Raw genomic sequence first — 14918 nt, 5'->3', positions numbered from 1 at the left:
GACTCGACAGAAAAACTAAGCAGTAGTTCCGAGTTGTTTCCAACGAGAAAGTCAAAAGAGGTAAGCTTATTTTAGGCATGAAATATTTATTTGTTTATGTCGTTTCCATGGAAGTTATCTTTGCCAAACCATGTTTGCTCGACAGTCTGTTTGCTCGTGTTCCGATCATACCGTTGAAGACCTAAAAGTTCTTACCTTTAAACTGATACCATTTTTCGTTTACTGTTTTTCGCCTAAGGGCAATTCCTCTAAAAACGCGGAGGGTTTTGACAAAACAGAAGTTTTAACCTCTGACATGTGATACGAGAGCCATGGATTTTTCTGTGACCTGGTTCTCCACAGCAAGAGCAATGGTTTGTATGGTAGATGGTGATGCTCTTTCTTTTCCAGCTGTGTGTTGCTTTGCAGGACACACCAGGTTGTGGTATGATTCAATTTAATTGATCTCTAGATTTCTGTTGATTTCATTGTTCCAGTCATCTGACCTGAAGAAATCTTGTGGAAAGTGTTGATATCTGGCTGGCTGTCATTTTGACTGTCATTACTGTCAAGAAGTGAGCAACTGTTTTTATCTGCATTGTTAGACAAAACCTCTTATTAAGGGAGTCAGTTAAGTTGTTTAGTTTTTTTATAAAGGGATCTTTACAAATAGGGCACAGATTTCCATGTTTTTTTCAAGTATCTTAAGTGACATCTGTGCATGAAAATGACCAAGTGATAATATTAAATATTATTGTTTTACTTTGATCAGTTTCCTGTTGTTTCTTAAACATGTCATTTATTCTTATTCCAGTGCTTAAGTCTAAAACTCTTCCTGGTTTGTGTGTGCTGATCTGGTCAAACCATGCATGGCAAGCAACATTCCAGATTGTTTTCAGAGATTGTGATGAGGATTTCAGCGTTGAATATTTTATTGGTTTTGTGATGAAAAAAGCCAGGGTTGTTATTCATCTCTCATTTTTTCCTGCATGAAATCCTGCATGATGACAACAGTATTACTGCAAATTAAACATCACAGATGTGAGCATGTCAGTGATTAAAACAAGATGGTTTCCACACAGCTCTTCAAAATTGTCTAGAAAAGGGACGATAATTATTTACTTTCCACACCTTTTAAGTCAATGTTTGAACAAGCAAATATAATTTGGTTTTTTAATCCAAGTAAACTGTCTTACTTTCATTAATACAGCTGTATGTTATTCTAGTCTTTCTCTTGCTAAACATCAGTTTGGATATTAACTTCTGAGAATGCTCCTACTTGTAATAGTCTTAATAATGAATATACGGTACTTACAACAATAAAATTATAGAGATATTTGAGTTACTGTATATTGTGTTTTGTGGTAACACATACCATAGTAGTTGTTGTGGTTGTTGTTGTTGTTGTTGATAGAGTCATTGTGGGTCCAGATAGAGCCATTGTGGGTCTATCATTGGGTAGTGAAACTGGATCAGTTGTGCATAATAAAATGTTAGAGTATGAAGCAGAATGCCCTCTAGTCTTGCTGGATGTATGATTACATTCCTCTCTCAGTATCTTTATACACAGTGCAAAATCTAGGCTGGATTTTTGCTGGTGCAATGCATGCAAAAATGAAATCAGTATTTTCCAAACACATGCAGGTGAATGGTTTCTTATTTCATTATCATGATTCTCATGTCTCCCCACCCTCATCCCAGCAAGGCTCTACAAGGTGATCGACAAAGCTGGAGAAAAAAATTATAGTTACCAGCCAGCTGCAGGAAAAATACTGGAAAAATATTTTCAACGATGGACCACTACCAAACTCCAAGTAAAAGGGAAACATCAAGTAGCATTGGAGTCAAATTTATACTTAGTTTCAAAACTTTTTTGCGATCCTCTCTTAAAATTAAGACTTCTTTTCTTTATTTTATTGCCTTGCTCTTGGAAAAGTAACTAGTGTTGTAAAATATGAGAATGGAGGGCAGGTAAGTGACTTATCAAAGTTGCCAAATTAGTGGGATGCGGGCGTGAAAAGAACTTATTTCTCACTTTCAAATGATTCCAATGAAGCAAGCAGACAATTTCCTCGTTCAACAGGAGCAACAGAAGCCATCTTCGCAGTAGAAATTATCACTGTGCCCTTGCAAAGATGTTTACCCCGCGTTTTCCTTCTCAGTGCACAGTTTTCCCCCCAGAAGTTTACCAACGCAGAGACCATCGCGACTAATAACATTACGAACTTCGTCCTTTTGCTCTAGCGCTCGAATGCAAGGTAAAAATTCTCCTGGTTTGAACCATAGTTTTTTGGTTTGAAAAGACACACGGTAGATTAGTCTTTCAGGAAGCTCTCTTCAAAATTTAAACCTTATCAAAGCAGTGTTGTCCTTATCATCGCAAAATGAAAACAAACACAGAGAATTTAAATTGCCGCCATTTTGCCGCGCTGTTGTTTCTATGGTAAATTCAATTGGTACCAGTCCCTCGCGCGTGGAAACGATTCGCGCGTGGCTCAAGCCTGCGCACTCATTTTGCCGCGGTGTCGTTTATACTGGGTTGGTGTAATGGTGCGTTACTTTGCTTTTTTGGTTTTTTTTCTTTTTTTCACAGGAACCCCACCGGGGTCCAACGCAGCCGAAAGAGGCTGAGTACTCTATTGTTAGAGAAGTTCATGATCGTTCATTTCTGAGCGATGAGATGGCCATCATGTGTGCTAAGCAGCGGATATTTTACATGGAGCCAGAGAGTGTAACTGTGGATGTGCAAAAGCGAACAAATAGAAAACGTAAGGTTTCAGAAATCATTTATCTCCAATTTCATGTTGAAACTTTCAGCTCAAACTTATGTGCAACGGCACCTGCAGGCGTTGCACAGTGTAACATGGTCGGTTTCATGAAACTTGTTTGAACTTCTGTTGCGAGACAAGTTTCACGAAAAGTAGAACCTCTTTCTACTTCTGCAACAGTCGCAACGATCGCAGCGGTGATAAAAACAAGAGTTACACCGTGTAGCGCTCGATCTTGTCACGCTACGCTGCGAAAGCAAATCAGAAATCGGTCAAGGCCATATAACTCAGTATCAACTTGTTTTGTGGGAATCTGGTAACAACGTTTCGAGATAAGGACGTGATGAATCTCCAAAGGGAGATTGACGTTTACAACAGCGGGCGTGTTGAATCTCCCAAGGGCGCGTTTTATAAATAAATCTACTCAGGAAAGGATTGACTCCTGGGCCAATTATGGGAGATAGAGGCTCTGTTTGATGAGCTCCCGCTGCTCTTCATTTCTATGCTTGACACGTTTAAGTTGCTTTGCTTAACTTTTTTTTTTGTCAGCTGTCAAATGCGCCTTCCCAGCTCTTGAGACGACTTAAACGTCTTGGTCGACTTTATCTTCTCTCAAGCATTCAATGGCATAGAAGAGGCCATCCAATGATAGTTTACCAAACCTTGACCTAGATTTGAGTATCCAAAAACGTTGATTTTTTATTTGTTTAACGAAATGTGTCTCTCGGATCGCATAATTTATTTAGCAGGCCGTTAGTATCATCAGCACTTGTTAAGTTTTCACCGCAAGCGATTCTCTTTACTCGGCGGTTAGTGACAAGACTGTATGGATCCTCTGTATTCCTGCTTCCATGGCTCCACATACTTACAGATTGATTGTTGTTTATTTCATAGGGAGAAAAAGGCATGATTGTGTCGCCATAAGAACCGATTGCGAAATCATAATCATCTGCTCTGATCTCACAATAATCGTCGTTGATGGGATACTCCTTGATGAGGTAGTCATAACCCCTCCACCTTGAGGCGGCCCAACTTTGCGCGTTTTTAATGTCTTTTCTGAATTTTATAATCTCTTAGTTGAATAGCTTTTAGTGAGTAGTATTTTACTGAAAAAGGTAAATAAAGTCCCAAGGAATTTTAATGAGAGTATTTGTACACTTTTGTAACAGTTAAGGGACATCGGCGCCGACTCCAAGTTCAATTAAAAAACGACCAGGCTGCGAAACCAATGGCAAAAAAATCTTTGTGATAAGTTGTGCTTTAATGAATGATTGGTGAATGGTTTCGAATTTATATACCGCACGTATCACAAAGTCTCGTGGCGATTTACAATTCTTTCTCTAGGGTGGGATTTGACGTCAGCTTGTAAAGGCGCCTCTGGCAGCCGCAATTAGTCCATATTTGATCTTACCCACCCACCCAACCCACGGATCAATGAGAAAGGAGGACAGACCCCCACCCCCTACTCTTCACAAACAATGTGTAGGTACTTCAAGGTATAATCAAGCTAAGTGATGACTTTCCTTCAGAGAATCTTTACAAACCTTGTTTTCGTATTGCTGACCGATGAAATCGCAATCTCCAGGTTCTAGTGCGACTACGAATTCGACTTTTTTATTTTGCGCATGCCCTGAAACCTAAGGTGATTCCTTAGTAATAGAAGTTGTCGTAAGATTTTCTTTAAATTTTTCTCGATTGTTCCCTACATTATGGTGACTCGAAATGTTCAATTAAAAAAATAGGTCACCAAGCTCGTTTGCGAAATATAACTAGCTCAAGTTACTCATTTAATCGTTGCGACTTCATCTATCAAGGACAAGTTTGTTCCATCGGTTCACGCTACATTTTTCAGGAACAGGAAGCACAGCTTTGACGTAATTCCTGAAATAACAAAACAGGTGTATTGTATTGTTCAAAAGGAATAATTTAATGTTTGTTTTATGGCACAAGCACACGTCTTGAAAAGGCACTGACTACAGATATTCCTCGGGTGCGTGATCTCGAGGAGACCATTTTGTGTCCACTAGTGATGGCTACGAATACTTTTTTCCCTGTAACATTTTTTACTGACGTAAATTTTTGAAAAATGTTTTTACAGCACAAAGAGGAGGAGTAAGAGAATAAAATTATGCCAAAAAAAAAAAAGATACGTCACCCACCTCGTTTAGGAGGAAGCAGAAATCAAACCAAGCTCGACCCCTCAACAACACGTCTCCCCCATAGCGGGTCATAGCGCGGGCTCACTTTCACTCTCGAACTGAAATGACACTTTAGCATCATCAAGGCTATCACTCGACTTTTTTTTTGTGAGAGTCTAAAAAGTTTCCCGTTTTGTCCTTTACTGCTGTACTCTGGAAACGGCCATTCTTCTTTCTAGCGAGCTTTCCCGCACGAAAGTTCGCCATTTTGAAATGTTTTTGCCCCCACGTTCGATATATCAATATTCACACATGGCTACGAGTCTCTATGGTTAAATTTAAACATTGTTTTGTATAAGAATATCCGTTGAGACTTGTGAGACAAAGAAAACATAACTGAGCCGTGAAATTTGACCAGAAAGCCTCTTAGCCATGCTTGAATACGAACGTGCCCTACGCAGTGTTATGCGCAGAACAGGATTCGCAGTGCAATACTAGGGAATCACCGTAAGTGCGCATATAAGGTGTCTTATAAGTGGTGGTCGTACTCCAATCTGGAAACTTCAAGTTAAATGTTACTTTTTTCTAACGTGGAAATACTCCCCGCAGACACATACAAGGCCAGGCAAAAGACAAAGTCGTGCACGAGCCGCTATGGCTCATACGGACATAGGTCAACCCGGTTTCCATGCCATTGAGCGACTGAGAGTATTGGTATTGCCGCTCCCTCATTGTTAGGATACCCCAGCGTTATGTCATTGTTACCCATTTCTACACCTGGGTGGAAAGGCACAATCGCGCAAAGTTTCTTTTCCAAGGAACAACCATGAACAACTTCGTGATAGAGCACGGCCGCGAACCAGCGGTCACGGAGGCGGGAATATAACGCGCTGGCCACTACATCACCTTGCCTCTAAAAGCACACATACGGGACACGTAAAAGCCCAAGAAGGTGAAAAAATAATTACCAAGACCTTCTGCGAAGAAGCCAAAACGGCTTATCTTTTGTAAGCTATGTCGCTAAAGAGAACCCCCACTCTGTTACAGGAAAAACATAAACCGGATCAAATTTCGTTTTCGAGCAAATCGATTGAAATTGTTAACCAAACAGATGAGTCGTAACTTTACAGCAGTTATCAGTCACACGCGCCCGCCTGTTCACTTGGCAGCAGTCGAATGCATCATGGAAACATTTGATTGACGTCCACCCAGTTCAGTTTCCAAAAATGAGGGTGCGTGTGGCTGGTAATTGCTGTAAAAGTAGGTGCTATTTTTGTGTAAAAGAAAAATAAAGGTGATCTATTAATTGCTGCCGCAGTGAGTGAGCCTAAAGCGATTTCAGATCGGGAGAACACGTCTCAGTTTTCTTCAAAACGTAAGGGATTGTGATCACAGGCGCAAGGAATTGTGGTTATGCGCCGATGGAGGAATTAAGATGAGCGATGTGATCTTGTTACACAGAAGTGCTCTGTTTTTCATTTCGCTTCTCGTATCCTCAAATTATAGGTAGTTTCACCGTTACGCAACAAAAAATAATTCGAAATCGTTCCATCATGAAAAGGCCAAGAACTTGGAATCACGTTTGTAGGGAACATATCTTCTGACCACCTCTCCATTCTCACGTTTGCGGTACATCGTTTCTGAGTTATTTGTCTAAGGGTTTCACCTAACTTTATGGAGACGCCATGAACGTGGTCCATCAATATTGCGGCCGGCAATCAACGAAAACATCTCGAGTTCACTTTTCGCTCATGAGATAAAATACACATGTATGAACACATCTCCTAATGTACTTGAAACGCTCAAACATACTGCTGAGATTCAAAGGGATGGACTTTTTTCAACCAAATAGCTTTGAACCGTGGTTTCATGCAAGGTGATAATTCAGAAAATCAAAATGCTCTATTTTCGAAACTAAAGACGTCACGGAACTGCCGGAAACTTCAAGAGAGATTTATTTCTAGGTCGTCTTCAACCTCGTTTAGATAAAATTCAGAATACCTTGCGATTTTAATTTTAGAATTTTTTGATGACGTCACTGTGAAAACCATCTATTGTTTTCTTTGTGCTTTCGCGTGGAGTCCTGAGGGAAGTCCAGTGGGGGTCCAAGTTTGGTACCGTCCCCGATGAAAACCTATTAAAATATCCCTTCAATTCCACGCACGAACCGTCGTTAAATTACCGCACGCACGAACATCTCCCTTTCCCTCGACAGCATTTTTACCATTTATGTAAACTAGTTGATACAGTGAAGTTGAGGGTTTAAACCTTTGCAAAAACAGTGGACGATAAGTCTTGCACAGCGTTGGATCAAAGAAGATCGTGATCAGACAAAATTCATGTAAAAATATTTATGAAGGTCAAGTAGACCACTGCACAACTGACAAAACAACGCATTGTTTTATTCATAAAGCACACTAACAAAATCCGTACCATGCTTAGTTCGCATTTTTGAGCATTAAAATATAATTTTTGTTCCTATGTTTTCGACAGCAAGTCGTGTATTTTGAGGTCGCCCATCCAGATACTAACCCCGCTGGACAGGGATTAAAGCACCCATAACCCCAAAATATTTTTTTCGCTAAAATGAATCTTTGCACCTGTTCGAAACGCATTGCGGCCTGATTCGCGCTTACGTAGCGAAGCGTTACTTAAATTTGAAGGCTACAGTCGATGTATAGATAACCCGGCGTTTTATTTCTGTACTCGTTGCCAACGGGAAATGTCATCGGCAACAGCCTTCAAATCCAACGCTTCGCTACGTAAGCGCGAATCAGTCAAAAATTCTGTTGGGCAATCCATACTTCATAACACGGCTCTTTACATTGTGGGTGTGTCGATCGGTTGATTGCATGCAAGGCAAATATTTAAATACGTTACGTTTTTTTATATAAATAGACTAATTCGTCGCCAGGTCCTTTGCGACTTCATTTTGGCGCCCAAACGGAAGTTCTACTGCACTAGCGCAAATCACGGCCATTTTTTCCTTTTTCTAACAAATCCTGCCATTTTATAGGCTTCGAAAGTTGCGAAAATCCAAGCATCTTTTGTTCACGACCAAGTCAGAAGGGGAGTGGGTCTATTCCTGATTTGTCATCACAATCTACTTTGCATGCATTTTTACAAAGAGTTAATGCAATGTAAATCAGTTTGTGACGTCAAATCAGGAATAGACCCACTCCCCTTCTGACTCGGTCGTGAACAAAAGATGCTTGGATTGTCGCAACTTTCGAAGCCTATGAAATGGCAGGATTTCTTAGAAAAAGGAAAAAAAAACGGAATGCGTTTCGAACAAGTGCAAAGATTCATTTTAGCGAAAAAAATATTTTGGGGTTATGAACTTTTGTCGTGGAACTGTCCGACGCTCAAACTACACACCTAAACTTGCTGTGAAAAAGAAGTCAAAGGCACCTTCATGTCAGCCTCAAAGCCATTGTTTCTCGATTCCCATTTATTTCCTTCAATCTTTCTGGGTTTAGGGTTATTACGTTCTGAAAAAAAAAACGCAGCTCAGTTGACAGTTCTGGAATAAAGCACTGTGCCAAGTTACTGCACTCCCACACGTACGCAATGCGTATCTTTTTTTTTGATGCAGACGCAAAACAACTTTCCATTTTCAATGAGCCTTGGTTTGTCTATATGGAACAATCAAATGTATTTAGTGTGCAAGCACATTCCTTCTCTTTCAGTTACAATATATGCAACTGCACTTGGGCGTTGGTATGAAATATTCGATTGTGAACTAAATGACTTCTGGTAGGGCTAAAACCAGGTCAAGACTTGACAGTCTTTTTCGAATACATTAAAAATATTTAATAAAAATACTGGCGCTGGTGAGTTAACGTTTTGCACGGGTATTTTCCCCGTATTTTCATCCTTGCTTAATTAAGGAAGCACGAATTGGAAAAATGGCAAATTTTGAAAAAAAAAAAACATTTAAACAAATCTTAAAAGACGAGCCAGGAAACATTGAAATAGATTTGTGTTGCACATGTGCATCACTACTTTCGCTTAAGGAAGTCTCCACTACATTTGTCATCGAATCTGGTTTAATCGCCTTGCTTCGCGAGTGTCTTATAGCTTAGTTGTACAGCGTCGAACTAGAAATCGAACAGTCATAGACCTTGCAACTTTTTTTCTGAGCTCTCGGATAATTTTTCATTGACAAGTATCCCTGAGCAATCCTCAGTACAAAACACCTCTTTATTTCTGCCGGATTTCTCTCAAACGTACATTCTGAGGTGATTGGTGAATAATGAGAAACGGGCAATGCTTCGGAAAAAGATTCATACATGGTTATTAAAAACAGCCATATTTTGCACAGAAAGACATAGCAAGGAGTCTCAGGGATTTGTTCTATTCAGCCACATTACAGTCAGATACGATAATAGGGCTATAGGAGTTTTAGGATGGCCTCCCACTGGAGCTGAGATTTTTGCGAGTCTATGAACAATTTAAAAAAAGCGCTAAATACTCAAGGAGGCTTCTTTTACTCTTCTAGTGGTTCGCGATACGCATATTTTTAGCTTTCTTAGATTAATTTAATTTAGCATTATTCTTACCGTTTTAGGGACTTGTAAAATTTAATAATTGGCGAAAATGTGAAGCGCTTGAGGACTTTTCAGGAATATACGTAAATAAATTTTTATACTGATAATAATAATCATTAATATTATGAGTATAATTAACAATTTAGTTTTATTATTATTTTTATTATTTGAATTGTAGCCAAACTGATTAAAAACATATTTAAGCCACAGCGCTGAAACCATTTACAATGATTTCCGCAAGCTTCAGAGCGTGAGCTGAAACGGGTAATTCACGAGGATCAAGTTAACAACCAGGAAATATCGCACGTCCAACAAATGGTATATAAATTCGTTGAATCGTTAACAGAATTCATCTTCCGAGTGGAATAGCTGTAAACTCTCTGACAGAAGAAGAAAGAAAAAAGCCATCCACCGACGCGCCTTTTCAACAGAAACAAACCAACATGGTAAGTATGCGTCAAATTTTCTTTCTTAAACACGAAACTTTTGACATCGATCAAATTCTTCTTCCAGAAAGAGAGATCCGTCGATTTTTCTCATTTCTTTTTCCTTTCAACAGGAGTTCAAAGGGTTTCTTTTGTGCTTCGCTTTCTTTGTTGTCACCGCTTCTGGCGCTACAGTTTGTAAATGTGTAGAGGAACAGAAGAAGGTAAGTTGTATAATATTTCCTACACCGACCCAATGACTAGACCAGTGTAAAAGAACGCAGTTCCATTGTATTGTATGTGTGTGTGTGTGTGTGTGTGCATCGTTAGGGTTTCTCTCCTTACTCTCTATCTTGTAGTGGTTATCACACTCGACTAGTAACGGGGGGACGTGGGTTCAAACCCCGCTCAGGGCAAATTTTCTTTCGACACATTTATTCTAGCGTCCGGAAGATTGTTCGCGTTTTAATTAACTCGCCTAGATGCCAGCGTCTATAATGGTTGGCTTAAGCATTCCATGGTTTTTTCCCCCGGGATTTTAAGGAACCTAGAACAGAACCAGAACAGAAAAGTTTCCAAAGTATTTTTAGGTGACGACTCTTGGTTATCTTGTTTGTCTCTCTGCAGGAGCCAGCTGTGGAAAAATACACTCTTAAAGTGGACGATGGAAAGAAACAGATCGAGGAAACAATTGAGGTCGATACTGAGAAGGAAACGGAGACTTTTGACATTCCAAGTGATGGCGATACAGATCCAAATGCTCCAGGGGACGTCAAAAGTATTTACGATTTCAAGCGGGTGAGGATCTAGGACCTAGCGGGTGGATCTGAGCTAGTCTCGTGATGCATCTTTACCTTCCCTCCCACCAAAAATAATGAGGCTGAAATGTCAAACCTCTTATGATCGCGGGCATAAGCCTAAATGCATTGATCGTATTGCTGAGGAAAGCGGAAGGAAAAATGTATGAATTTAAAAATCGAGAACCCATAGCTCCCGAAATGACCCCGACCAAAATTTCTGCAACGCACAAAACAGTAATCATTTATTGCTTGAAAATAAGGAAACCGTGTTGTCCTTGCGGCAATCACTTCAGTACACTTCGCTAACGTACTTTGCGAAACAACAACAACAACAGGAAAAACGTAATGTAAGGTTTTGACAACGTGAGCAAACAACAGTTAATCTTACGTTCAGTGCTTCTCTATTTCAAAACACCCTCTTGTACAACGTGAATGTGATGGAACAATTGTGGAGCCCTTAAGAAAGCGCAAAGATATTGTTCTTTATCTATCGGTTTTCAATACGTTGTCTCATTTTGCATTCACACAGAACTTGGCCATGTATCGCTTGTCCAACCAGAAGGTCTGTTTTCTGAGAAATTCCACGAGCGAGATGCCGAATCCTCAGAATCTCATGGAACTTCTTGATAACGTAAGTAGAATGACTTCATTTTCAAGTTAAGTGCTGCAAACATCCTAAACAACAACGACAACAACAAACTTTGATACAATTCCAACAAACAAATTTCAAGTACACTGAGAGAATACCTTCAAATAGCACGGCTAATCAGGGCACTGAGGTAGTATGAAGACTTAATTATCATCTACGTGCATGCTTAATATTTGCGTTACAGAAAAGATGAAATTATCCCCAGAAGCTGGAGGATAAAGATAACGTAGCAAGAGTAGAGGAAAATGCTGGAGGTTCAGATTCTATTCATCTCACTTAATTACGTATCTATATCAGCGTAACAGCTTTTCTTTTGGCAGATTTGGCATAGATACTTGGTGAACGACATATTGAGGGGTATCTCTTTCAGCATGTGGTACTGGCGTAACTAGATTAGCTACAATCTTGGACAAAACTCTTTGGGAAAATGTGACGCTCTAATTTGTCTGTGTGATAAAGATTAAATTCTTCCCACTTTCCCCCCCTCCCCCCATTCCAATGTTGGTTAAAAAACGGGCAAAGGCTTGCACAGTATAATTTGCATCACATTGTCAACATTGGTTTGGGGGGAGGGGGGGTAAGGACCAATATAATTTGTAAGTGCATGTCAAATGATGCTTAAGCTAGAATTTTTCCCAAGAGTTTTGTCCAAGATTGTAGACTGGAAGGGCATTTGCTGGGTTCTGAAACCTCACTATTATCAATAAATTAGTTTTCACTGCACAAGTTTTAGGCAGAAGGCATGAGCTCACCTGCGAAACACTGTGTTTAATAAAACTTCATTGAAAAATAGCGTGATACATTACAGTACTTCAAAATAAAATCTAACCTCGTATATTGTTTTTTTTCTTTTTCTACATTTCTAATTTTGGTTTCATATGGGCATTAAGTGCTCCCTTATTCAGGTTTCTCACAATGTCAATCAACACTACGCAGTCCCAAGTTGCCTACGTTAATCACAATAAACAAAGTTGCGCTTTACACATCTCACTAGAATTTCTAACACCTTGATCGAGATTTTCGTCGATCGGTCAAAGTGCTCATCTCCTTTGAACGTGGATCCACATTGTAAAATTTGTTAATATTTCTCTCGGACGAGAGCAAGCAAAAACCTAACATGTTTACCTAGTTAGATAGTTTTCAGATTTGGAAATTTTCCAATAGGGAACAAATTTACATCGTTATTTTAGCACATTTTTGTCACGTGTCACTTCCACGTCGTACCTCTGCTCGATCCCAGAGCCCTTGTCTTGCTCATGTCTTAGATAGAGAGAAGTGTGATGTAAAACGATGAGTCACGCTTGTGCGTTACCTAATCTGTTTCGGGTTGTGTGACTATGGGGTTTAACATAATTGTTTTTCTCTACAGAAAAAGACCATGGAGCCCACACAGAAAACGTTTCAGTACACGATCGATGGAATTCTCAACGATCGCTCTATTCTGAGCGATGAGATGGCGACTATGTGTGCCAAGAATCCCATTTATCTTGTCAAGGAAAGAAGCTCCCTTTCGGCCGAACTGGAAAAGAAAGAAGTCTTAAAGCGTAAGTTAAACCGTATTCAGATGAGAATATGCGTCATATATGGCAACCCATGGCAAAGAATGAGGGACACGCGTGCGCAGTACGTAGCGACACTTACAAAAATCACGCTTAAGGGCCCACAGATGGATTTTTCGCGCGTTGCTAGGGAAGTGAAATGTTACTTCCGGTAATTGACGTCATCATATCATGAGCCGACAAAAAAACCCACTCACAAGCAAAAGTCACCGCACAAACTGTTGCTTCCATCGAAGGGTTTTCCTCGCCCTTCCTCGCGCTCGTTCTCAGATCAACTGCGCATGCGTAAACGGACTGAGTTCCGGTTTGAGGAAAAAGCTAAATTTCCGGCGTTTTAAATCGAATTAATTTTTTTTTTACATGGCACGTTTCATCCCCAAATACAGAATATAGCTAAGCATTGATTTTTTTAAATCATTCTGTTTTGAAAAAGTTATGGGTATTTCAGTATCGTTTATGTCTTTAAAAAGAACATTTTTCAAAATAAAAAGAAAACCATGCTTGGCTGGATGCAAAAACGAATACAAAGTATCAAACCATCGATTAAATACCCAAATTGCGTAGCACGGAGACAAATTTAGAGTTTTCTTTTATTGGTCACGTGACCATGGGCGTGGTATGATGACGTCATATTTAGGGTCATTGGCTTACAAAAGTTGGAAACTGACCAAAATAATGCCAAATTCTCTCAAATTACTTAACCATTGCATCCTTAGCAACGCACCCCAAAAAATACGTCAGTGGGCCCTTAAGGACGGTGCCTACTATTGTTATTGCGCATACGTTCTGCTAGGTGTGCCAAAGAGGTCCTTTTCTAACATGAAACAAAGCTCGTTAAGGATACTTTGTGGTCGAAATATCAAACACAAACCTTATTAGTGACTTAACAACAAAAATTGGTGATAAAACGTTGTTTATTCCGAGGAATCGAGCGCACTCTTTCGAGGCCGAGAACTGGGCTCGCTGGCCGATAACTGGGCCCACGAACGAAGCATCCATTTCCGTTGTTACTCGGGAGAAGACAGAGTTGAGCATTCGATAGCTTTACATGTGTAAACTGGATGCTGAAGCTAGTTGTTTTTGAAATTTCAAATCCTTGCGGCTATTCCCACAGGTAACCCAGGCTCACTGTGTGCGTCACGTAGGTATTAAAATATAGAGAACACATGAGGCGAAGTTTAGGTCTGAAAATATGCTAGAAAATGGTAATAAAAATCGATAAAACTTACCATGTGGTGAGCTGTTGTTGTCTTTAATACGTACACGAAGTTTCGGGGAAAATGGTCCCCGTTCACCTTCCATCATAATATAGTGACAAGGTAGGAGACGGAAGCCAGCGTCGGGACTCCGATCGACCCAAAACAAGCACGATTTTTTCCGCGAAAATCAAATCCAGTCGCTAAATAAACACGCCAGGTTCGTGGAATAGGAATTTCTCTAAACCATGAATCCACTAAAGCATCTCCAGGTAGCAACGCGTAGCCACCAGACTCCGTAAAACTTGTAAGTTAACCTGCTAAAATGGCGGCCAGAAAGTGTGGTACTCACGAAGTGCCCAATTCAAAATGGCACTGAACTCAGGACGCCTGGTGACGAGTATAATAAGTCTCCCTCGAGGGAGGGGAGTCCCAAAAAATTGCTCAGTGAGTTTTGTTTTTAGGAATTTGGGACTCCCCTCCCTCCAGAACTTATTATACTCGTCACCAGGCGTCCAGAGTTCAGTGCCATTTTGAATTGGGCACTTCGTGAGTACCACGCTTTCTGGCCGCCATTTTAGCAGGTTAACTTACAAGTTTTACGGAGTCTGGTGGCTCTACGTTGCTACCTGGAGATGCTTCAGTGGATTCATGGTTTAGAGAAATTCCTATTCCACGAACCTGGCGTGTTTATTTAGCGACTGGATTTGATTTTCGCGGAAAAAATCGTGCTTGTTTTGGGTCGATCGGAGTCCCGACGCTGGCTTCCGTCTCCTACCTTGTCACTATATTATGAAGGAAGGTGAACGGGGACCATTTTCCCCGAAACTTCGTGTACGTATTAAAGACAACAA

General features: G+C 40.2%; 1 protein-coding gene and 1 long non-coding RNA gene across 4 annotated transcripts in view; both read left to right on the top strand.

The window, feature by feature from the left end:
* The window catches only part of LOC138016432 (uncharacterized), a 1318-nt gene extending 90 nt beyond the window's left edge, over positions 1 to 1228 (top strand). Inside the window, exons 1-3 of one of the 3 annotated variants that reach the window (XR_011125797.1) lie at positions 1 to 60; positions 239 to 353; positions 794 to 1228. The exon at positions 1 to 60 is cut by the window's left edge and continues 90 nt beyond it. This is a non-coding gene — a long non-coding RNA (uncharacterized lncRNA). The other 2 variants (XR_011125795.1, XR_011125796.1) reach the window with 2 other exon arrangements.
* Positions 1229 to 1939: 711 nt separating this feature from the next.
* LOC138017596 (uncharacterized) lies at positions 1940 to 13597 on the top strand. The gene is made up of 6 exons (XM_068864639.1): positions 1940 to 1950; positions 9782 to 9881; positions 9995 to 10084; positions 10488 to 10658; positions 11190 to 11291; positions 12667 to 13597. Exons 1-6 carry the CDS (start codon positions 1940 to 1942, stop codon positions 13021 to 13023), a joined length of 831 nt encoding a protein of 276 aa, XP_068720740.1. The 3' UTR covers positions 13024 to 13597.
* Positions 13598 to 14918: the final 1321 nt, after the last annotated feature.

Source organism: Montipora capricornis, chromosome 9 (genome assembly GCF_036669925.1).
Source record: "Montipora capricornis isolate CH-2021 chromosome 9, ASM3666992v2, whole genome shotgun sequence".
In the NCBI taxonomy this organism is placed as follows: Eukaryota; Metazoa; Cnidaria; class Anthozoa; order Scleractinia; family Acroporidae; genus Montipora; species Montipora capricornis.
Note: the sequence above shows the minus strand (reverse complement) of the source record. Positions and strands in the feature narration are given on the sequence as shown.

Coding starts and splice junctions, on each gene's coding strand:
- LOC138017596 (XM_068864639.1), top strand. Junction 10,659..11,189: donor GTATTTACGATTTCAAGCGG/GTGAGGATCTAG, acceptor GCATTCACACAG/AACTTGGCCATGTATCGCTT. Junction 11,292..12,666: donor TCATGGAACTTCTTGATAAC/GTAAGTAGAATG, acceptor TAACATAATTGT/TTTTCTCTACAGAAAAAGAC.